We start from the raw sequence: 24,873 nt of genomic DNA, 5'->3' as shown, positions 1-24,873 counted from the left end.
ACTATACTAGTACCTGTATACCATACAACGGTATACCTGTCAGAATAATTGTATGTAACAGCCCCAAAGCATGATGTTACCACCCCCATGCTTCACAGTAGGTTTGGTGTTCTTGGGATGCAACTCATCATTCTTCTTCCTCCAAACACGACCAGTTGAGTTTATACCAAAATGGATACATGGATGATACAGCAGAGGATTGGGAGAATGTCATGTGGTCAGATGAAACCAAAATAGAACTTTTTGGTATAAACTCAACTCATCGTGTTTGCAGGAAGAAGAATACTGAGTTGCATCCCAAGAACACCATTCCTACTGTGAAGCATGGGGGTGGAAACATCATGCTTTGGGGCTGTTTTTCTTGCTAAGGGGACAGGACGATTGATCCGTGTTAAGGAAAGAATGAATGGGGCCATGTATCGTGAGATTTTGAGCCAAAACCTCCTTTGAATGGTTGACCAAATACTTATTTTCCACCATAAATTACAAATAAATTCTGTAAAATTCCTACAATGTGAATTCCTGGATTTTTTTTCACATTCTGTCTCTCACAGTTGAAGTGTACCTATGAAGAACATTACAGACCTCTGTCATTATTGTATGTATGTATGTGTATATATATATATATATGTGTGCACTATTCCAGGTGACTACCTCTTGGAACTCCTCGAGAGAATGCCAAGAGTGTGCGAAACAGTTTTTAGAGCAAAGGGTGGCTATTTACACTAGAATATAAGACATGTTTTCAGTTATTTCACCATTTTTTTTTGTGAAGTACATAACTCCACGTGTTCATTCATAGTTTTGATGTGACAATCTACAATGTAAATAGTCATGAAAATAAAGAAAACACATTGTAATGAGAAGGTGTGTCCAAACTTTTGGCCTGTACTGTATATAGGATTAAATTCAAAAATAAAAATAAAATAAAAAGGGCCCCCGCATTCTTTCCTTTCGGCCCTCAGTAGGAAAGTTATGGACACTCCTGGACTATATTTAATGAAGCTGTCACTGCAAACCTCTAATTTGTGCCATGTCAAATAACTTTGGCTTGACTGACAAGTGTGGCTGGAGGCAACCCCCTGATGTAGCATTAACCACCTTTGCATGCGCTTTAAATTCTCGCTTTCCGCTCCTCAGCTGACGATTTGCAATGAATACGTGTTACTCTTGTGCTGTTTCATGAGTAATGCCGACTCGGCATCAACATTGGTTGTGTTGCACAATGTACACATCGATCATGTGTTCAAAGAGATGATCTTTTCCTCGATTAGATCCTAAAATAAGCTGCATTTAACTCATTGAAATATATAGCAGTCACGGTGCAGGGACATTCTAGAACCTGCCGAGGCCATTCTTGGAACGGGGTAATGTGGCCTGAGCGTGTGAAATGCTGAATGTGTGTACTTTACGATGTGTCTTGCAGATGTAGTGATCCCAGAGAGCCAGGAGGCCTTTGTTAGACTAACAGAGCAAACGCTGAGGTCTTCGGCTGGTAGGCTCCATGCTAACCCCCAGCATGCCTCGAGGGCTCGGGAATAACAACAACTTAGACCTTTCACCACTTTTAGATTTGCTGTTGATTTCCACACTCTTGGCGGCACATTTGTAACCCAGTCACACCACACTTTTTCCACGCACGGAGGCTCAGTTCCATTTCGTCTTTTGGTCTCCTCGCATTGCTCTTAAATTTGCAGAAGAGAAATGGAAGTGAGTCCGAGTCTTCTTTTTCTAAATGTGGCTTTCTCACTTTTTTTGTTTTCATTTTCGGTGCTGTGTGGCTACAATAACCTCTTTCTGTGCTTCAGCATGTTGTGGTCCTGTTGCTCCGCCTCTTCTTTTGGTGAAGAGAATGTGATCGTTGCACAGGCTCCGCCCACTGACAGAGACATGAGGACGTTAACGAGACCATTTTTTGTGTCACCCCTCCTGTGGGCCTCATGTATTAAGCTTGTGTATGTCAGAGTTAGTTTGTGTCCACCCCCAAGATGCAGAGAAGGAGGGAGGCATTTTGCAGGAAAACATGATTTAATTTGAATACTAAAACAAAGGGTTCAAACAAAAAGCGCGCACGTGGGCGGATAACAAACAAAAGGCCTGGCGTGGAAGCTAACAGGTATCTAGCAGGAAACAGAAGTCCATCCATCCATCCATCCATTTTCTACCGCTTATTCCCTTTCGGGGTTGCGGGGGGCGCTGGCGCCTATCTCAGCTACAATCGGGCGGAAGGCGGGGTACACCCTGGACAAGTCGCCACCTCATCGCAGGGCCAACACAGATAGACAACATTCACACTCACATTCACACACTAGGGCCAATTTAGTGTTGCCAATCAACCTATCCCCAGGTGCATGTCTTTAGAAGTGGGAGGAAGCCGGAGTACCCGGAGGGAACCCACGCATTCATGGGGAGAACATGCAAACTCCACACAGAAAGATCCCGAGCCTGGATTTGAACCCAGGACTGCAGGACCTTCGTATTGTGAGGCAGACGCACTAACCCCTCTGCCACCGTGAAGCCCGAAACAGAAGTCATACTTGTAAAATAAAAGAACAAACTGGAAGCAGGGAACAAAAAACAGTAAGCTACAAACATCAAACGAATATAGCTTGCCGCTACGCTGCAAAGACACGACAAGGTACGACACGACAGGAGCGATAATACATGACAAGAGCGACAAGAAGTGACATCAACAAATCAATAATCCAGCACTGACTGGAAGAACAAAGCAGGTAAAATAGGAGCGGGCTGATTGACACCAGGTGTGGCCAGGTGCCAATCAGCCGCAGCTGAGGGAAAACAGCACACAAACAGGAAGCTGAACCAAAATAAGAGTGCTGACAGGAACAAATAACAGGAAATACTAAACACACAGAGGAAAAACTAAAACAAGCCTGACAGTGCATGCACGAGAACCTGACGTACGCCCTTTTTTTTCACGGCAAAGATGAGATGTATCAAGAGTAAAAGGAGTGTAAATGTGTCACACCAACAGTATGTCCATGACAAAAAAAAAAATCACCTTTTTGCCAACGCATTTATTGCTTCATATTCATATTTATGAGGACTTGTTTTAATTTATGTTGGTGGTCACTTTTGCCACTCATTGCAGTCATGACGTGTTCCTGTGACTCCAGAAGATCTTGGCAAGTCCCGCACTTTTTTGCTGCAAAGCCCCAATGTTGTAACACGTGCAGAATTTGGCTTGGCATTGTCTTGCTGAAATAAGCAGGGGCGTCCATGAAAAAGATGTTGCTTGGATGGCAACATATGTTGCTCCAAATCCTGTATGTACCTTTCAGCATTCGTGGTGCCTTCACAGATGTGTAAGTTACCCATGCCTCGGGCACTAATACACCCCCATACCATCACAGATGCTGGCTTTTCAAATTTGTGTCTATAACGGTCTGGATGGTTCTTTTCCTCTTTGGTCCGGAGGATGCGACGTCCACAATTTACAAAAATAATTTGAAATGTGGACTTGTCAGACCACAGAACACTTTTCCACTTTGCATCAGTTCATTTTAGATGAGCTTGGGCTCGGGTGTTGTTGATAAATTGCTTTGGCTCTGCATAGTAGAGTTTTAACTTGCACTTAAAGATGTAGTGACAAACGATAGTTACACACAGTGGTTTTTCTGAATTGTTTCTGGGCTTCACGGTGGGAGAGGGGTTAGTGCGTCTGCCTCACAATACGTAGGTCCTGCAGTCCTGGGTTCAAATCCAGGCTCGGGATCTTTCTGTGTGGAGTTTGCATGTTCTCCTCGTGAATGCGTGGGTTCCCTCCGGGTACTCCGGCTTCCTCCCGCTTCCAAAGACATGCACCTGGGGATAGGTTGATTGGCAACACTAAATTGGCCCTAGTGTGTGAGTGTGAATGTTGTCTGTCTATCTGTGTTGGCCCTGCGATGAGGTGACGACTTGTCCAGGGTGTACCCCGCCTTCCGCCCGATTATAGCTGAGATAGGCGCCAGCGCCCCCCGCGACACCAAAAAAGGGAACAAGTGGTAGAAAATGGATGGATGGGTTCCTGAGCCCATGTGGTGATATCCATTACACAGTGATGTTGCTTTTTGATGCTGTACTGCCTGAGGGATCGAAGGTCTCGACTTTGCAGCTTACATGCAGTGATTTCTCCAGATTCTCTGAACCTTTTGATGATATTCCAGGCCGTAGATGGTGAAATCCCTAAATTCCGTGCAATAGCTGCTTGAGAAATGTTGTTCTTAAACATTTTTCTGAGGCATTTGTTGACAAAGTGGTGACCCTCCCCCCTTTCTTGTTTGTGAAAGACTGAGCATTTCACGGAAGCTGCTTTTATACCCAATCATGGCACCCACCTGTTCCTAATTAGCCCGTTCACCCGTGGGATGTTCCAAATAAGTCTTTTGACGAACATTCCTCCTCTTTTTTGCCACTTGTGCCAGCTTTTTTGAAACACGTTGCAGCCGACAAATTCCAAATGAGCTAATATTTGCAAAAAATAACAACGTTTTCCAGTTCGAACGTTAAGCATCGTGTCTTTGCAGTCTAGTTTTTATTTACCATTTACACAACGTGCCAACTTCACTGCTTTTGGGTCTTATACTTGGATTAAAGGCCTACTGAAATGAGATTTTCTTATTTAAACGGGGATAGCAGGTCCATTCTATGTGTCATACTTGATCATTTGGCGATATTGCCATATTTTTGCTGAAAGGATTTAGTAGAGAACATCGACGATAAAGTTCGCAACTTTTAGTCGCTAATAAAAAAGCCTTGCCTGTAAAATAAATGGGTTAAATGGGTTGTACTTGTATAGCGCTTTTCTACCTTCAAGGTACTCAAAGCGCTTTGACACTACTTCCACATTTACCCATTCACACACACATTCACACACTGATGGAGGGAGCTGCCATGCAAGGCGCTAACCATCAGGAGCAAGGGTGAAGTGTCTTGCTCAGGACACAACGGACATGACGAGGTTGGTTCCAGGTGGGATTTGAACCAGTGACCCTCGGGTTGCGCACGGCCACTTTCCCACTGCGCCCATCCTCCCTTTGTCTATAATCATAGCCTCCAGCAGCAAGAGCTATTCAGACCGAGAAAGCGCCTATTTCCCCATTAATTTGAGCGAGGATGAAAGATTCGTGGATGAGGAAATTTAGAGTGAAGTACTAGAAGAAAAAAAAAAGAAAAAGATACGGCTCCAGGCGGCGTTTCAGATGTAATTAGACACATTTACTAGGATAATTCAATCAATCAATCAATCAATGTTTACTTATATAGCCCTAAATCACTAGTGTCTCAAAGGGCTGCACAAACCACCACGACATCCTCGGTAGGCCCACATAAGGGCAAGGAAAACTCACACCCAGTGGGACGTCGGTGACAATGATGACTATGAGAACCTTGGAGAGGAGGAAAGCAATGGATGTCGAGTGGGTCTAACATGATACTGTGAAAGTTCAATCCACAATGGATCCAACAAAGTCGCGAGAGTCCAGTCCAAAGCGGATCCAACACAGCAGCGAGAGTCCCGTTTACAGCGGAGCCAGCAGGAAACCATCCCAAGCGGAGGCAGATCAGCAGCGCAGAGATGTCCCCAGCCGATACACAGGCAAGCAGTACATGGCCACCGGATCGGACCGGACCCCTCCACAAGGGAGAGTGGGACATAGAAGAAAAAGAAAAGAAACGGCAGATCAACTGGGGATATCAACTGGGGAAGCCGAATATTCCATAGTTAAATCTTCCATAATAATAATTATGGAAGATCCCTTATCTGCTTATTGTTTTAATAGTGTTTTAGTGAGATTGTAAGGTCATACCTGCGGTGAAAGCCAGTGTCTCTGAGAGAAGCCGAGTAGCCAAGATCACAGCTGCCCTTTTTGAGCTGCAGGATGAAGTCGTATAATCCGCTAAAGTCTCCGGTAAGGGCCGACTTAATATCACAATTTTCCCATCCAAAAACTTGCTGGTTGACGTAGAGAAACATGTTCGCTTGACCGCTCTGTGTTAAAGCTTCACAACAAACAAAAGAAACACCGGCTGTGTTTCGGTGCTAAAGGCAGCTGCAATCCACCGCTTTCCACCAACAGCATTCTTCTTTGACGTCTCCATTATTAATTGAACAAATTTAAAAAAATTCAGCAACTCAGATGTCCAAATTACTGTGTGATTATGCGATGAAAAGAGACGACTTTTAGCCGTGTGTGGTGCTGGGCTAATATGTCCCCTCCAACCCGAGACGCCACGCGCACGCGTCATCATTCCGCGACGTTTTCAACAAGAAACTCCGCGGGAAATTTCAAATTGTAATTTAGTAAACTAAAAAGGCCGTATCGGCATGTGTTGCAATGTTAATATTTCATCATTGATATATGTTTGATGTTTGATGTGTACTATGGCTATGAGTGGCTATGAGTTGTTGGGGTTTTTTTCCCCCTTGGCCTCAGTCTGCACCCCCACTCCAGGGCCCAGGCTAAGACCGATTTTTTTTAATTTTATTTTAATCTTCTATTCTCCCCCCTCCCCTTGTTTACCTGTATGTCATCTTTTTTGTAAGGGGCGCTGGAAGCCGGCAGACCCGTCAGCGATCCTGTTCTGTCTCCCTGTAATGTTTGTCTGACCTTGAATGGGATTGTGCTGAAAGTTGTAATTTTCCTGAAGGAACTCTCCTGACGGAATAAATAAAGTACTATCTATCTATCTATCTATATAAACTATCAGACTGCGTGGTCGGTAGAAGTGGGTTTCAGTAGGCCTTTAAATACATCTGAATTTTTTATTGTGTCTGTTCTCTGGAATTTTTAGTACAAAACTTACACAACCCTTAATACATGAGGCCCCCGATTCTCTTATCTGGCCGGAGCCTTTTCTTTACGTTGATTTTATGTGCCGTAGTCTCCTGCCCCATGATGAGCATTTAACATTGCGCCGACAGGGGAGGTCGCCTCAACGGACTCCAACGTTCCGCAACTGGACTCCGGACACAGCCACGCCCCCGCCGCCGTCGACCTGGATGCCTCTTACATGGGCTACGTACGTGACGTCTTGCACTCTCGCACCTTCAGACCTGTATTCCAACTAAAACTCTCCGCCCCTGGCAGATGAGACTGCTGGGCGAGTGCCGAGGCAACATCAACACGGTGAAGAGGATGGGCTACGAGCTCAAAGAGGAAGAGGACACCGCGTCCGGACTGGCCAATCCCAGCAGCTCCGAGTCGCAAACATCTGGTAAAAACTCTCCACTGCGTCCCCACGATCACACGGGAAGTAGACCCATGTTGTTGTTTTTGTTCTTTTCTTAGGTGTGATCGAACGCTGGGAGCTCCTGCAGGCTCAGGACCTCAGCAAGGAGATCCGCACCAAGCAGAACCAGCAGCAGTGGCAGCAGCTCAACTCGGACCTGAGCAACGTTTGCGCCTGGCTGAGGGAGGCGGCCGACGAGCTGGAGCAGCAGCGGAGGCTGGACCTCAGCACCGACATCCAGACCATCGAGTTCCGCATCAAAAAGCTCAAGGTTAGAGTGATGATTGCATGAATCGCACAGGTGTCAGACTCCAGGCCCTGACTGCATTTCATATGGTCCGCAGAATAAATAATAAATGAGTTACACTCGTATAGCGCTTTGACACTATTTCCCACATTCACCCATTCACACACACTGACGGCGGGAGCTGCCATGCAAGGCCCTAACCCAGGGGTCGGGAACCTTTTTGGTTGAGAGAGCCATGAAAGCCAAATATTTCAAAATGTATTTCCGTTAGAGCCGTATAATATTTTTTAAACACTGAATACAACTAAATGCGTGCATTTTTAAGTAAGACCTGTCATTTCTTTGTGATCATGTTCTGTTTAGTTTTGTTTTTGACGCCATTAGTTCCTGTTTTTGCGCACCCTGGTTTGTTTTTGTTTCCATGACTACCAATCAGTTGACCTGTTTTCACGACTCACACACCTGATTCACTTGAACTCAAGTACCTGTTGTCAATCACCACGTCACCATTTAAGCCTGCAGTTGCCAGGCAGTCAGCATTTCATATGGTCCGCAGAATGAATAATAAATGAGTTGTACTCGTATAGCGCTTTTCTACCTTCCTGGTACTCAAAGCGCTTTGACACTATTTCCCGCATTCACCCATTCACACACACTGACGGCGGGAGCTGCCATGCAAGGCCCTAACCCAGGGGTCGGGAACCTTTTTGGTTGAGAGAGCCATGAAAGCCAAATATTTCAAAATGTATTTCCGTGAGAGCCGTATAATATTTTTTAAACACTGAATACAACTAAATGCGTGCATTTTTAAGTAAGACCTGTCATTTCTTTGTGATCATGTTCTGTTTAGTTTGGTTTTTGACTCCATTAGTTCCTGTTTTTGCGCACCCTGGTTTGTTTTTGTTTCCATGACTACCAATCAGTTCGCCTGTTTTCATGACTCACACACCTGATTCACTTGAACTCAAGTACCTGTTGTCAATCACCACGTCACCATTTAAGCCTGCAGTTGCCAGGCAGTCAGCATTTCATATGGTCCGTAAAATGAATAATAAATGAGTTATACTCGTATAGCGCTTTTCTACCTTCCAGGTACTCAAAGCGCTTTGACACTATTTCCCGCATTCACCCTTTCACACACACTGACGGCGGGAGCTGCCATGCAAGGCCCTAACCCAGGGGTCGGGAACCTTTTTGGTTGAGAGAGCCATGAAAGCCAAATATTTCAAAATATTTAGCCGTATAATATTTTTTAAACACTGAATACAACTAAATGCGTGCATTTTTAAGTAAGACCTGTCATTTCTTTGTGATCCTGTTCTGTTTAGTTATGTACTGTTTGGTTTTTGACTCCATTAGTTCCTGTTTTTGCGCACCCTGGTTTGTTTTTGTTTCCATGACTACCAATCAGTTCGCCTGTTTTCACGACTCACACACCTGATTCACTTGAACTCATGTACCTGTTGTCAATCACCACGTCACCATTTAAGCCTGCAGTTGCCAGGCAGTCAGCATTTCATATGGTCCGCAAAATAAATAATAAATGAGTTATACTCGTATAGCGCTTTTCTACCTTCCTGGTACTCAAAGCGCTTTGACACTATTTCCCACATTCACCCATTCACACACACTGACGGCGGGAGCTGCCATGCAAGGCCCTAACCCAGGGGTCAGGAACCTTTTTGGTTAGAGAGCCATGAAAGCTAAATATTTCAAAATGTATTTCCGTTAGAGCCGTATAATATTTTTTAAACACTGAATACAACTAAATGCATGCATTTTTAAGTAAGACCTGTCATTTCTTTGTGATCATGTTCTGTTTAGTTTGGTTTTTGACTCCATTAGTTCCTGTTTTTGCGCACCCTGGTTTGTTTTTGTTTCCATGACTACCAATCAGTTGACCTGTTTTCACGACTCACACACCTGATTCACTTGAACTCAAGTACCTGTTGTCAATCACCACGTCACCATTTAAGCCTGCAGTTGCCAGGCAGTCAGCATTTCATATGGTCCGCAAAATAAATAATAAATGAGTTGTACTCGTATAGCGCTTTTCTACCTTCCAGGTACTCAAAGCGCTTTGACACTATTTCCCACATTCACCCTTTCACACACACTGACGGCGGGAGCTGCCATGCAAGGCCCTAACCCAGGGGTCGGGAACCTTTTTGGTTGAGAGAGCCATGAAAGCCAAATATTTCAAAATGTATTTCCGTGAGAGCCGTATAATATTTTTTAAACACTGAATACAACTAAATGCGTGCATTTTTAAGTAAGACCTGTCATTTCTTTGTGATCATGTTCTGTTTAGTTATGTTCTGTTTGGTTTTTGACTCCATTAGTTCCTGTTTTTGCGCACCCTGGTTTGTTTTTGTTTCCATGACTACCAATCAGTTGACCTGTTTTCACGACTCACACACCTGATTCACTTGAACTCATGTACCTGTTGTCAATCACCACGTCACCATTTAAGCCTGCAGTTGCCAGGCAGTCAGCCTGGCGACATCACCTTCTACTCACCCTCTATCATACCTATGTTATCCATGCCGATGATCCATGCTCTTTCTCGGTCCAAGTAAGATTTTCATGCCAAAGTTTGTAAGTTTTATTTTATGTTCATAGTTCTCCCATTGTGCGAGTTTTAGTTTTCATAGCCAAGTTTTTAACCTCCACGGAGAGCGCCTTTTGTTTATACCCTTTGTTTTTGTAATATTTTTGAGTTAAAATTAAAGATGTCATTACCTTCACGCCATGTCCGTTCCAATCGCTTTGCACCACGGGAAAACAAACCACACCATAGTCCAGGTCTTGACAAGACCAACATTTTTAGACTATAATAAGTCTCTTATTCTTTTTAATAACATTGCTATTTTAAATTTAACCAATAATAAATATATTACTTCTTACCATTGGACAGGTGCGATAGAAAACGGATGGATGGATTAAGATGCATGAGAATGTTTTATATTATGAACGTTATTTTTAACACTGATTACCAGCGGAATTATTCATTATTTATCATGTTAAGCAATGTCAGCTAAGATTTATCTGAGAGCCAGATGCAGTCATCAAAAGAGCCACATCTGGCTCTAGAGCCATAGGTTCCCTACCCCTGCCCTAACCACTAACCATCAGGAGCAAGGGTGAAGTGTCTTGCTCAAGGACACAACAGACTTGATGAAGTTGGTAGTACGTGGGGATCGAACCAGGAACTACAGACGGATAATGGCTTTTTTGCAGATTTTCCGATATTGTCCTAATCTTAATTACCGATTCCGATATCAACCGATACCGGTATATACAGTGGTGGAATGGACACATTATGCCTAATTTTGTTGTGATGCCTCGCTGGATGCATTAAACAATGTAACAAGGTTTCCCAAAATAAATCAACTCAATTCATGGAAAAAAATGCCAACATGACACTCCCATATTTATTATTGAAGTCAATATTGAAGCTTGGAATTTGGGACATGCTCTCCCTGAGAGATCATGAGGAGGTTGAGGTGCGGGGGGGTGGGGGGGGGGGGGGGGGGGGGGGTAGCGGGAGGTGTATATTGTAGCGTCCCGGAAGAGTTAGTGCTGCAAGGGTTTCTGGGTATTTGTTCTGTTGTGTTTATGTTGTGTTACGGTGCGGATGTTCTCCCGAAATGTGTTTGTCATTCTTGTTTGGTGTGGGTTCACAGTGTGGCGCATATTTGTAACAGTGTTAAAGTCTTTTATACGGCCACCCTCAGTGTGACCTGTATGGCTGTTGACCAAGTATACATTGCATTCACTTGGGTGTGTGGAAAGCCGTAGATGTGATCTGACTGGGCCGGCACGCAAAGGCAGTGCCTTTAAGGTTTATTGGCACTCTGTACTTCTTCCTACGTCCATGTACTACTCTGTACAGCAGCGTTTTAAAAAGTCACCGATACAGATAATTTCCGATATTACATTTTAAAGCATTTATCGGCCGATAATATTGACAGGCCAATGTTATCGGACATCTCTACCAGGAACCCTCAGGTTGCTGACACAGCCACTCTCCCAACCGCGCCACGCCGTCCCCGTGGAAGCGTGGAAATGAAAAATATCAACAAAGTACTTTATATTCTCTTACTAGACCAGAGCTGGGCAAATATTTTGACTCTCTATTGAGAGAAAGAAATGTGTCTAGGGCAGTGTTTTTCAACCACTGTGCCGCGCTAGTGTGCTGTGGGAGATTGTCTAATTTCACCTATTTGGGTTAAAAATATTTCTTGCAAACCAGGAGTTATAGTCTGCAAATGATGTGTTGCTGTTGTTGAGTGTAGGTGCTGTCTAGAGCTGGGCAGAGTAACCTTGTAATACTCTTCCATATCAGTAGGTGGCGGCCGGTAGCTAATTGCTTTGTAGATGTCAGAAACAGCGGGAGGTTGCGTGCAGGTAAAAAGGTGTATAATGCTTAAACCAAAAATAGACAAAAAGTAAGTGCTCCTAAGAAAAGGCATTTAAACTTAGGGAAGGCTATGCAGGACAAAAGTAAAACTGAACTGGCTACAAAGTCAACAAAAACAGATTGCTGGACGACAGCAAAGACTTACTGTGGAGCAGAAAGCATCCACAATGTACATTCGAACATGACATGACAATCCACAATGTCCCCACAAAGAAGGATAAAAACATGCTGTATAATAGACTGTATTTATGTTTTTCACATGTGAATAATGCTGTATAATAGACTGTATTTATATTACTCACATGTGAATAATGCTGTATAATAGACTGTATTTATGTTATTCACATGTGAATAATGCTGTATAATAGACTGTATTTATGTTATTCACATGTGAATAATGCTGTATAATAGACTGTATTTATGTTATTCACATGTGAATAATGCTGTATAATGGACTGTATTTATATTATTCACATGTAATAATGCTGTATAATAGACTGTATTTATATTATTTACATGTGAATAATGCTGTATAATAGACTGCATATATATTATTCACATGTAATAATGCTGTATAATAGACTGTATTTATGTTATTCACATGAGAATAATGCTGTATAATAGACTGTATTTATGTTTTTCACATGTGAATAATGCTGTATAATAGACTGTATTTATATGATTCACATGTGAATAATGCTGTATAATAGACTGTATTTATATGATTCACATGTGAATAATGCTGTATAATAGACTGTATTTATATTATTCACATGTGAATAATGCTGTATAATAGACTGTATTTATGTTTTTCACATGTGAATAATGCTGTATAATAGACTGTATTTATGTTATTCACATGTGAATAATGCTGTATAATAGACTGTATTTATGTTATTCACATGTGAATAATGCTGTATATTAGACTGTATTTATGTTATTCACTTGTAAAAAAAAAATACCAAAGTGTTTATTGTCTATTGTGAGGGAACTGTGGTGCTGAATTTCCCCCAGGGATCAATAAAGTACTTTCTGTTGTGCAGGAGCTGCAGAGAGCCTGGGACAAGCGCAAGGGGATCGTGATGTCCATCAACCTGTGCAGCACAGACTTCCTGCACTCGGACACAGGAGAGTCCAAAGAGCTGCAGGCCAAACTGAAAGACATGAACAACCACTGGGACAAACTGGCGGCCTCGCTGGACGAATGGAGGTCTTCACTGCAGGGCGCTCTCATGCAGTGTCAGGTGGGGGTCTTACTCCTTCTAGATATTAGTACCTACCATGGTCATTCCTGTAATAACCACACATACCTTTTATCGCTGGTCATACCAATCATTCGTGTAACTACCAGTCTTACCTTTTATTAAGGGCCATACCAATCATTTGTGTAACTACCAGTCTTACCTTTTATCAAAGTTCATACCAATCATTTGTATAATTACCAGTCATACCTTTTGTCAACGGTCATACCAATCATTTGTGTAATTACCAGTCATAGCTTATATTAACGGTCATACCAATCATTTGTGTAATTACCAGTCATACCAATCATTTGTGTAATTACCAGTCATACCAATCATTTGTGTAATTACCAGTCATAGCTTATATTAACGGTCATACCAATCATTTGTGTAACTAACAGTAATACCTTTTATTAAGGGCCATACCAATCATTTGTGTAATTATTAGTTATATATTTTATCAACGGTCATACCAATCATTTGTGTAATTACAGGCATATTTTTAATTAAGGGTCGTACCAATCATTTGTATAATTACCAGTCATATATTTTATTAACAGTCATACCAATCATGTGTGTAATTATCAGTCATACCTTTTATCAACGATCATACCAATCATTTGTGTAATTACCAGGCATTCCTTTTGTCAATGATCATACCAATCATTTGTGTAATTACCACTCATACCTTTTATTAAGGGCCATACCAATCATTTGTGTAATTACCAGGCATACTTTTTATCAACGGTTATACCAATCATTTGTGTAATTACCAGTCATAGCTTATATTAACGGTCATACCAATCATTTGTGTAATTACCAGTCATAGCTTATATTAACGGTCATACCAATCATTTGTGCAGTTCCCTGTCATGCCTTTTATTAACAGTCATACCAATCTTTTGTGTAATTACCAGGCATACCTTTTATCAACGGTCATACCAATCATTTGTTTAACTATCAGGCATACCTTTTATCAACGGTCATACCAATATTTTTTTAAATTACCAGTCATAGCTTATATTAAGGGTCATACATATCATTTGTGTAATCACTAGTCATACCTTTTATCAACGAACATACCAATCATTCGTATAATAAGCAATCATACATTTTGTCAACGGTCATACCAATCATTGGTATGATTAGCATTCATACCTATTGTCGACGGTCATACCAATCATTTGTGTAATTACCAGTCTTACCTTTTATCAAAGTTCATACCAATCATTTGTATAATTACCAGTCATACCTTTTGTCAACGGTCATACCAATCATTTGTGTAACTACCAGTCATACCTTTTATTACGGGCCATACCAATCATTTGTGTAATTATTAGTCATACCTTTTGTCAACGGTCATACCAATCATTCGTGTAACTACTAGTCATACCTTTTATTAAGGGCCATACCAATCATTTGTGTAATTATTACTCATAACTTTTATTAACAGTCATACCAATCATTTGTGTAATTATCAGTGATACCTTTTATCAACGATCATACCAATCATTTGTGTAATTACCAGGCATACCTTTTGTCAATGATCATACCAATCATTTGTGTAATTACCAGTCATACCGTTTATCAACGATCATACCAATCATTTGTGTAATTACCAGTCATACCTTTTATTAACAGTCATACCAATCATTTGTGTAATTACCAGGCATACCTTTTATCAATGGTCACACCAATCATTTGTTTAACTATCAGGCATACCTTTTGTCAACAGTCATACCAATATTTTTTTAAATTACCAGTCATAGCTTATATTAACGGTCATACCAATCATTAGTGTAATTACTAGTCGTACCAATCATTTGTGTAATTACCAGTCATACCTTTTATCAACGATCATACCAATCATTTGTGTAATTACCAGTCATACCTTTTATCAACGATCACACCACTCATTGGTATAATTACCAGTCATACCTGTTGTCAACAGTCATATCAATCATTGGTATAGTTAGCATTCTTACCTGTTGTCAACGGTCATACCAATCATTGGTATAATTAGCATTCTTACCTGTTGTCAACGGTCATACCAATCATTGGTATAATTAGCATTCATACCTGTTGTCAACAGTCATATCAATCATTGGTATAATTAGCATTCTTACCTGTTGTCAACGGTCATACCAATCATTGGTATAATTAGCATTCTTACCTGTTGTCAACGGTCATACCAATCATTGGTATAATTAGCATTCATACCTGTTGTCAACAGTCATACCAATCATTGGTATAATTAGCAGTCATGCCTTTTTGTCATGGGTCATACCAATCATTGGTATACTTGCATTCATACCTTTTGTCAAGGGTCATACCAATCATTGGTATAATTAGCATTCATACCTTTTGTCAAGGGTCATACCAATCATTGGTATAATTACCAGTCATACCTTTTGTCAAGGGTCATACAAATCATTGGTATAATTAGCATTCATACCTTTTGTCAAGGGTCATACCAATCATTGGTATAATTACCAGTCATACCTTTTGTCAAGGGTCATACAAATCATTGGTATAATTAGCAGTCATACCTTTTGTCAAGGGTCATACCAATCCTGGGTGTGATCCACAGGACTTCCATGAGATGAGTCACGGTCTGCTGCTGTGGTTGGAAAACATCGACCGCAGACGTAACCAAGTGGTTCCCATCGACCCCATCCAGGACAGCGACACTCTTCAGGAGCATCATAAAAGTCTCACGGTACACATTCCCCAACCATCATTTTAGTCATTGGTTAGTTTGTTGGATCAATGCAGTAATTACATTAAACACACTTCAAAGCTTCAATGTGTATGTGGAAATAATTGATATGAAAATATTTTTCCGCCTGCCAAAACCTTTATTATTGGTGGCGGTTTAGCTCGGTTGGTAGAGTGGCCGTGCCAGCAACTTGAGGGTTGCAGGTTCGATTCCCGCTTCCGCAATCTTAGTCACTGCCGTTGTGTCCTTGGGCAAGACACTTTACCCACCTGCTCCCAGTGCCACCCACACTGGTTTTAATGTAACTTAGATATTGGGTTTCACTATGTAAAGCGCTTTGAGTCACTAGAGAAAAAGCGCTATATGAATATAATTCACTTCACTTTACTACTTTTCTATTTATCTTTTTTTTGCTTTTTATTTACCTTCTATGACCATCTTTTTAACTTGTTTTACATGTAATTGGCCTTCTTTTACCTTTTATTTAACTTTCTTAGCCTTTTATTTACTTTCTTTTACATTTTCTTTAACTTGTTTTATCGTCTTTTACATTTTACTTACCTTGTTTTACCTTTAATTTACATTCCTTCACCTTTTACTTACCTTCTCTTACCTTTTATTTACATTCCTTCACCTTTTACTTACCTTCTTTTACCTTTTATTTACATTCCTTCATCTTTTATTTACCTTCTTTGACCATCTTTTTAACATTTTTTTACATTTAATTGGCCTTCTTTTACCTTATGTTTAACTTTCTTAGTCTTTCATTTATCTTCTTGTACTTGTTTTATCTTTGTTTACCTGTCACTAACATTCCTTCACCTTTTACTTACCTTATTTTACCTTTTATTTACATTCCTTCGCCTTTAACTTTCTTAGCATTTTATTTACCTTATTTTACCTTTTGTTTAACTTGTTTTATCTTCTTTTACATTTCACTTGCATTTTTTTACCTTTTTTATTTACCTTCTTTGACCATCTTCTTAACCGGTTTTACATTTAATTGGCCTTTTTTACCTTCTGTTTGACTTTGTTAGCCTTTTATATACCTTATTTTGCCTTTTAACTTGTTTTATCTTCGTATACCTTTTACTTACCTTCTTTTACCTTTTATTTACATTCCTTCATCTTTTATTTACCTTTTTTTACTGTCTTTGACCATCTTTTTAACTTTTTTTTTTACATTCAATTGACCTTCTTTTACTTTATATTTAACTTTCATAGCCTTTCATTTACCTTCTTTCACCTTTTGTTTAACTTGTTTTATCTTCGTTTACCTTTTACTAACTTTCCTTCACCTTTTACTTACCTTCTTCTAACTTTTTTTTACATTCCATCGATCCATCCCTTTTCTACTGCTTGTCCCTTTTGGGCTCACGTGGGGGCGCCGGAGCCTATCTCTTTTATTACATTTAATTGGCCTTGTATTTAACTTTCTTAGCCTTTCATTTACCTTCTTTTACCGTTGATTCAACTTGTTTTATCTCCTTTTAATTTTTACATACCTTCTTTTACCTTTTATTTACATTCCTTCATCTTTTTTTGCCTTCTTCTACCCTCTTTGACCATCTTCTTAACTTTTTTTTTTATATTTAATAGGCCTTCTTTTACCTTCTCTTTAACTTTCTTAGCCTTTAATTGACCTTATTTTTATATTCTTTTACCTTTTACTTACCTTATTTTACTTTGAATTTACCTTCTTTGACCATCTTCTTAACTTTTATTTTTTACATTAAATTGGCCTTCTTTTACCTTCTACCGGTATTTAACTTCCTTGGCCTTTTATTTACCTTATTTTACCATTTTAGTTGGGGTTTTTTCGTATACCTTTTACTTACCTTCTTTTACCTTTTATTTACACTCCTTCATCTTTTATTTGCCTTCTTTTACCCTCTTTGACCATCTTTTAACTTTTTTTTTTACATTTATTAGGCCTTCTTTTACCTTCTATTCAACTTTCTTAGCCCTTTATTTACCTTCTATTACCTTTTGATTTAACTTGTTTTATCTTGTACTTATCTTCTTTTACCTTTTATTTACCTTCCTTCATCTTTTATTTGCCTTCTTTTACCCTCTTTGACCATCTTCTTTACTTTTTTTTTACATTTAATAGGCCTTCTTTTACCTTCTATTTAACTTTCTTAGCCTATTTATTTATTTTATTTGACCTTTTTTTCAATTTGTTTTATCTTCTTTTACCTTTTACTTACATTTTTTCACCTTGTATTTACCTTCTTTGACCATCTTCTTAACTTTTTTTTTTACATTTAATAGGCCTTTTTTTTACCTTCTCTTTAACTTTTTTGGCCTTTAATTGACCTTATTTAAACTTTTATTTAACTTTTTTAACTTCTTTTACCTTTTACTTACCTTCTTTTACCTTGTATTTACCTTCTTGGACCATCTTCTTAACTTTAAATTTTTACATTAAATTGGCCTTCTTTTACCTTCTGTTTAACTTTCTTAGCCCTTTATTTACCTTCTATTACCTTTTGATTTAACTTGTTTTATCTTTTACTTACCTTCTTTTACCTTTTAATTACATTCCTTCATCTTTTATTTGCCTTCTTTTACCCTCTTTGACCATCTTCTTAACTTTTTTTTTTTTACATTTAATAGGCCTTCTTTTACCTTCTATTTAACTTTCTTAGCCTATTTATTTATTTTATTTGACCTTTTTTTCAATTTGTTTTATCTTCTTTTACCTTTTACTTACCTTCTTTTACCTTGTATTTACCTTCTTTGACCATCTTCTTAATTTTAAATTTTTACATTAAATTGGCCTTCTTTTACCTTCTACCGGTATTTAACTTCCTTGGGCTTTTATTTACCTTATTTTACCATTTTTTTATTAGTTTTTTCTTCATATACCTTATACTTATCTTCTTTTACTTTTATTTACATTCCTTCATCATTTATTTGCCTTCTTTTACCCTCTTTGACCATCTTTTAACTTTTTTTTTACATTTATTAGGCCTTTTTTTACCTTCTATTTAACTTTCTTAGCCCTTTATTTACCTTCTATTACCTTTTGATTTAACTTCTTTTATCTTTTACTTACCTTCTTTTCCCTTTTATTTACATTCCTTCATCTTTTATTTGCCTTCTTTTACCCTCTTTGACCATCTTCTTAACTTTTTTTTTTTTACATTTAATAGGCCTTCTTTTACCTTCTATTTAACTTTCTTAGCCTATTTATTTATTTTATTTGACCTTTTTTTCAATTTGTTTTATCTTCTTTTACCTTTTACTTACCTTCTTTTACCTTGTATTTACCTTCTTGGACCATCTTTTTAACTTTAAATTTTTACATTAAATTGGCCTTCTTTTACCTTCTACCGGTATTTAACTTCCTTGGCCTTTTATTGACCTTATTTTACCAGTTTTTATTTGTTTTTTCTTCGTATACCTTTTACTTACCTTCTTTTACCTTTTATTTACATTCCTTCATCTTTTATTTGCCTTCTTTTACCCTCTTTGACCATCTTTTAACTTTTTTTTACATTTATTAGGCCTTCTTTTACCTTCTATTTAACTTTCTTAGCCCTTTATTTACCTTCTATTACGTTTTGATTTAACTTGTTTTATCTTTTACCTACCTTCTTTTACCTTTTATTTACATTCCTTCATCTTTTATTTGTCTTCTTTTACCCTCTTTGACCATCTTCTTAACATTTTTTTTTTTACATTTAATAGGCCTTCTTTTACCTTCTATTGAACTTTCTTAGCCTATTTATTTATTTTATTTGACCTTTTTTTCAATTTGTTTTATCTTCTTTTACCTTTTACTTACCTTCTTTTACCTTGTATTTACCTTCTTGGACCATCTTTTTAACTTTAAATTTTTACATTAAATTGGCCTTTTACCTTCTACCGGTATTTAACTTCCTTGGCCTTTTATTTACCTTATTTTACCATTTTAGTTGTTTTTTTTTCCGTATACCTTTTACTTACCTTCTTTTACCTTTTATTTACATTCCTTCATCTTTTATTTGCCTTCTTTTACCCTCTTTGACCATCTTCTTTATTTTCTTTTACATCTAATAGGCCTTCTTTTACCTTCTGTTTAACTTTCTTAGCCCTTTATTTACCTTCTATTACCTTTTGATTTAACTTGTTTTATCTTGTACTTACCTTCTTTTACCTTTTAATTACATTCCTTCATCTTTTATTTGCCTTCTTTTACCTTCTTTGACCATCTTCTTAACTTTTGTTTACATGTAATTGGCCTTTCTTAGCCTTTTATTTACCTTCTTTTACCTTTGATTTAACTTGTTTTATCTTTTACTTACCTTCTTTTACTTTTATTAACATTCCTTCACCTTTTATTTATCGTCTTTTACCTTTCTTTTACTCATCGTAATGACTTCATATTTTACCCGTAGTTAATAAAGAGTATTGTATGGGCTTCCACAGCAAATCCGCCAGGAGCTGCTGGACTCGCAGCTGAAGGTGGCCTCGCTGCAGGACATGTCGCTCCAGTTGCTGGTCAACTCGCAGGGCGGGGACTGCCTGGAGGCCAAAGAGAAAGTCCACGTCATCGGCAACCGCCTCAAGCTGCTGCTGAAGGAGGTGACCCGGGACCTCCGCGAGCTGGCCAAGATCCTGGACATCACCAGCAGTCAGCAGGTGGCCAGCAGCCACGTGCACCCTCACCCTCGTGACCTCTCAAGACTCAACATGTCCCATCCCGTCCGCAGGATCTGTCCTCGTGGTCGTCGGCTGATGATTTGGACACCGGGTCCGGGTCCCTCAGTCCCGCCTCCGGGAGGAGCACCCCAAGTCGGCGGAGATCGGTAACGTACATGCTCGTTCCTCCGCTGCTAACATTGACTTGCATCCCATGGGACACCAGCAAGGATCACTCCCACACTTCCTCCCCCGTGCCAAGATCTGTCCTTCCCATACATCCACAACTGTCCTCCCGTCACGCCGCATGACCCCCCCCCCCCTCCGCCGCCCAGCAGCAGACCCACCAGTGGGAAGAGGCGGGCGTCCCCCCATTCCTGTACTTACAGCGTCCAAAAAGAGCTTCCCTCTAAATCCTTCCTTGACATCACTCCAGTTTGTAGTCCCAGGAGCACTTTAGAATCTGCTAAACCAGCGGCGAATGTCCCCTAAGGTTTCTTCCACTCACATTAAGATGTGTCCACTCTCACTCCTGTACGTCCACAACTGCCCCCCACCCCCGACTCCTCCGCATGTTCTCAGAGTAGCAGACCCTCCAGTGAGGAGGGACGGGAGTCCTTCCTCTTCTACTGAGATCTTTCCTTGACATCCCTGTAGTCTGCTAAACCGTTGACTAAAACCCCCCAGGAAATGGCCTCCTTTCCCCAAACGTGAAATCCAACAAGCATGTCACTGCTGCTGACTACAGTCGCCATCAAAAGTCTACATACACTTGTAGAGAACATCATGTCATGGCTGTCTTGACTTTACAATCATTTCTTCTATAACTCTTATTTTTTTGTGATAGAGTGATTGACATACTTGCCAATCCGGAGACCTCCGTAATATATATATATATATATATATATATATATATATATATATATATATATATATATATATATATATATATATATATATATATATATATATATATATATATATAGGTGTGGGGAAAAAAATCACAAGACTCCTTCATCTCTACAGAACTGTTTCATGAGGGGTTCCCTCAATCATCAGGAGATTTTAATGGAAGCATTCATATACAATGGTTTATATAGGGCACAGAGTGGGTGGGTACAGGCAGGCGTAGGGGCGTGGTGATTGGCTCATGTGTTACCTAGGAGGTGTTTCCGTCTGTGGCGGCTTGTTGAAATGATTTCACTGCGCTTGTTGAGGGATGATAGATCTGGATGATATATAATAAACAGTTTCTCTTTTAAGCATAGGTTGCATCTTTTATTACCACTGTTGTAAGGTGTGCTGGATGCAAGAATTTGCCATGTTATTGAATATTCAACATTATTGTCTTTGAGGTTCCAAATGTGTTTGCTGAGTTCTGTAGAATTCCGCAAAGTCTGGTTTCTAAAGGAGGCGTTGTGATTATTCCATCTTGTTTTGAACGCTCCTTCGGTTAATCCTACGCACGTGTCGGATGTGCTAATGTCCTTGCGTGTTACCTTTGCTTGGTAAACGACTGATGTCTGTAAGCACCTTCCGTTGAGAGGGCAATCAGGTTTCTTGCGACAGTTACATTCATTATTGGTTTCAGAGTCGTTTAGTCTGGGGGTAGGCAGTCCTTTTGCAATTGCTTTGTTGTGGTTTGAAATGATTTGTTGTATGTTATTCATACAGCTGTAGCTCAATTTAATGTTGTTCTTGTTGAATATTTTTCTTAGGGTGTTGCCTTTGGGGAAGTGTTTGTCGATCAGAGTGAGGAACTTGCGGCCGATGTTGGTTGAGACGCCTAATATATATATATATATATATATATTAGGGGTGTGGGAAAAAATCAATTCGAATACGAATCGAATCGTTTACGTTGTGCGATTCAGAATCGATTCTCATATTTAAAAAATCCATCCATCCATCCATCGATTTTCTACCGCTTATTCCCTTTTGGGGTCACGGGGGGCGCTGGCGCCTATCTCAGCTACAATCGGGCGGAAGGCGGGGTACACCCTGGACAAGTCGCCACCTCATATTTAAAAAATCGATTATTAGTATTATTTTTAATTTATTTATTTTTTTTAATCAATCCAACATAACAATACACAGCAATACCATAACAATGCAATCCAATTCCAAAACCAAACCTGACCCAGCAACACTCAGAACTGCAATAAACAGAGCAATTGAGAGGAGACACAAACCAAAAGTAGTGAAACAAAAATGAATATTATCAACAACAGCATCAATATTAGTTATAATTTCAGCATAGCAGTGATTAAAAATCCCTCATTGACATTATCATTAGACATTTATAAAAATAAAAAAAAAGAACAATAGTGTCACAGTGGCTTACACTTGCATCGCATCTCATAAGCTTGACAACACACTGTGTCCAATGTTTTCACAAAGATAAAATAAGTCATATTTTTGGTTCGTCTAATAGTTAAAACAAATTTACATTATTGCAATCAGTTGATAAAACATTGTCCTTTACAATTATAAAAGCTTTTTTTTTTTTTTTTTTAAATCTACTACTCTGTTAGCATGTCAGCAGACTGGGGTAGATCCTGCTGAAATCCTATGTATTGAATGAATACAGAATCCTTTTGAATCGAGAATCGAATCAAATCGAAAAAATCGATATATTATCGAATCGTGACCGCAAGAATTGATATTGAATCGAATCGTGGGACACCCAAAGATTCACAGCCCTAATATATATATATATATATATATATATATATATATATATATTTAGACCGGTAGGAGAGCACGGGGAAGACCCAGGACATGTTGGGAAGACTATGTCTCCCGGGGGGAGCTGGACGGAGTGGCTGGGGAGAGGGAAGTCTGGGCTTCCCTTCTTAGGCTGCTGCCCCCGCGACCCAACCTTGGATAAGCGGAATAAGATGGATGGATAGACAATATATATACATATATATATATATATATATATATATATATAATATATATATATATAGTATATCCATTCGGCCACCGTGTTCAATGCAGAAGTCTGATCTACAAAATTTGCAGGCAGCCTACTCCTTCCCCTTCGAGCTGTCCTGGATGAACTGAAATTATTTTTTTCCAAATATTTTGGAACTTGCAAGCGTACTTCTTCTTCTTACTCGTCGTCGCCATGTCTCTTCTTCTTCCTTCTTCTTCATTGTTCTGCTTCGTCCCTGTTATGTTTTTGGACATTACTACTTGCCGTAGTTTTGATGCAATGCATGATGGGAATCCGGACGTTGCGTGTCAGTGTATTAACGGGCCGGCTGGAATAAACGCGCGCTGAGAAATAGCTCCGTGCCTGCCTACTTTATGGGTTATAAATAAAGCTATGGATAAGGGAGACATGTATAATAGTTTCCTTTTTTGTTGTGTGTGCAGTTGTGCACTGAGCTTCAAAAGCCGTAGATGTTATAACGTGACTGTTTATATGGAGGGAAAGCGGACACGACGACAGACTGTCCTCACTCAGGTCTGCATGCGTCTGCTAAGGGGGGAAGGTTTCAGGTGAGAGAGGACGCTAAAGGCACGCCCCCAATATTGTTGTCCGGGTGGTAATCAGGAGAAATTCGGGAGAATGGTCGCCTAGGGAGATTTTCGAGAGGGGCACTGAAATTTGGGAGTCTCCCAGGGGAGGGTTGGCAAGTATGGTGGTTAGAGCACATACTTGTTGCTCACTAAAAACATTCATGAAGTTTGCTTCTTTTATGAATTTATTATGGCTCTACTGACAATGTGAGCAATCAAAAATATACATACAGCAATTTTAATATTTGCTTACATGTCCCTTGGCAAGTTTACCTGCAATAAGGCGCTTTTGGTAGCCATCCACAAGCTTCTGCTTCAATTTTTCGCCACTCCTCTTGACAAAATTGGTGCAGCTCAGCTAAATCTGTTGGTTTTCCGACAGGGACTTGTTTCTTCAGCATTGAAAACACAATGCCTACCGTCAAGCATGGTGGTGGGTAGTATTATGCTCTGGGCCTGCTTTGCTGCCAATGGATCTGCGGCTTAAATGGGGCAATTAAAAAGGAGGATTACCTCCAAAGTCTTCAGGACAAGCTAAAATCATCAGCCTGGAGGTTGGGTCTTGGGCGCAGTTGGGTGTTCCAACAGGACAATGACCCCAAACACACCTCAAAAGTGGTAAAGGAATGGCTAAATCAGGCGAGAATTTAAGTTTTAGAATGGCCTTCCCCAAATTAAATGGTAAGTGGGTTATACTCGTAATAGTGTCAAAGCACTTTGACACTATTTCCACATTCACACACACATTCACACTCTGATGGCGGCAGCTGCCATGCAAGGCCCTAACCAACATCAGGAGCAAGGGTGAAAAGTGTCTTGCTCAAGGACACAACAGACGTGATGAGGTTGG

General features: G+C 39.7%; 1 protein-coding gene across 3 annotated transcripts in view; it reads left to right on the top strand.

Annotated features, from left to right (window-relative positions):
* Window positions 1-24,873, top strand: part of syne1b (spectrin repeat containing, nuclear envelope 1b) — a 346,051-nt gene that overhangs the window by 309,954 nt on the left and 11,224 nt on the right. For all 3 annotated transcript variants that reach the window (XM_061894156.1, XM_061894155.1, XM_061894154.1), the window contains 8 exons: window positions 1,427-1,495; window positions 6,926-7,023; window positions 7,092-7,218; window positions 7,293-7,504; window positions 12,947-13,147; window positions 15,735-15,863; window positions 20,280-20,492; window positions 20,564-20,659. In XM_061894156.1, the coding sequence (XP_061750140.1) occupies window positions 1,427-1,495; window positions 6,926-7,023; window positions 7,092-7,218; window positions 7,293-7,504; window positions 12,947-13,147; window positions 15,735-15,863; window positions 20,280-20,492; window positions 20,564-20,659 (1,145 nt within the window). The remainder of the gene's footprint in view (window positions 1-1,426; window positions 1,496-6,925; window positions 7,024-7,091; window positions 7,219-7,292; window positions 7,505-12,946; window positions 13,148-15,734; window positions 15,864-20,279; window positions 20,493-20,563; window positions 20,660-24,873) is intronic.

This window comes from Nerophis ophidion, linkage group LG03 (assembly GCF_033978795.1).
Source record: "Nerophis ophidion isolate RoL-2023_Sa linkage group LG03, RoL_Noph_v1.0, whole genome shotgun sequence".
Taxonomy (NCBI): Eukaryota; Metazoa; Chordata; class Actinopteri; order Syngnathiformes; family Syngnathidae; genus Nerophis; species Nerophis ophidion.
This window is presented reverse-complemented; position numbering and strand designations above follow the sequence as displayed.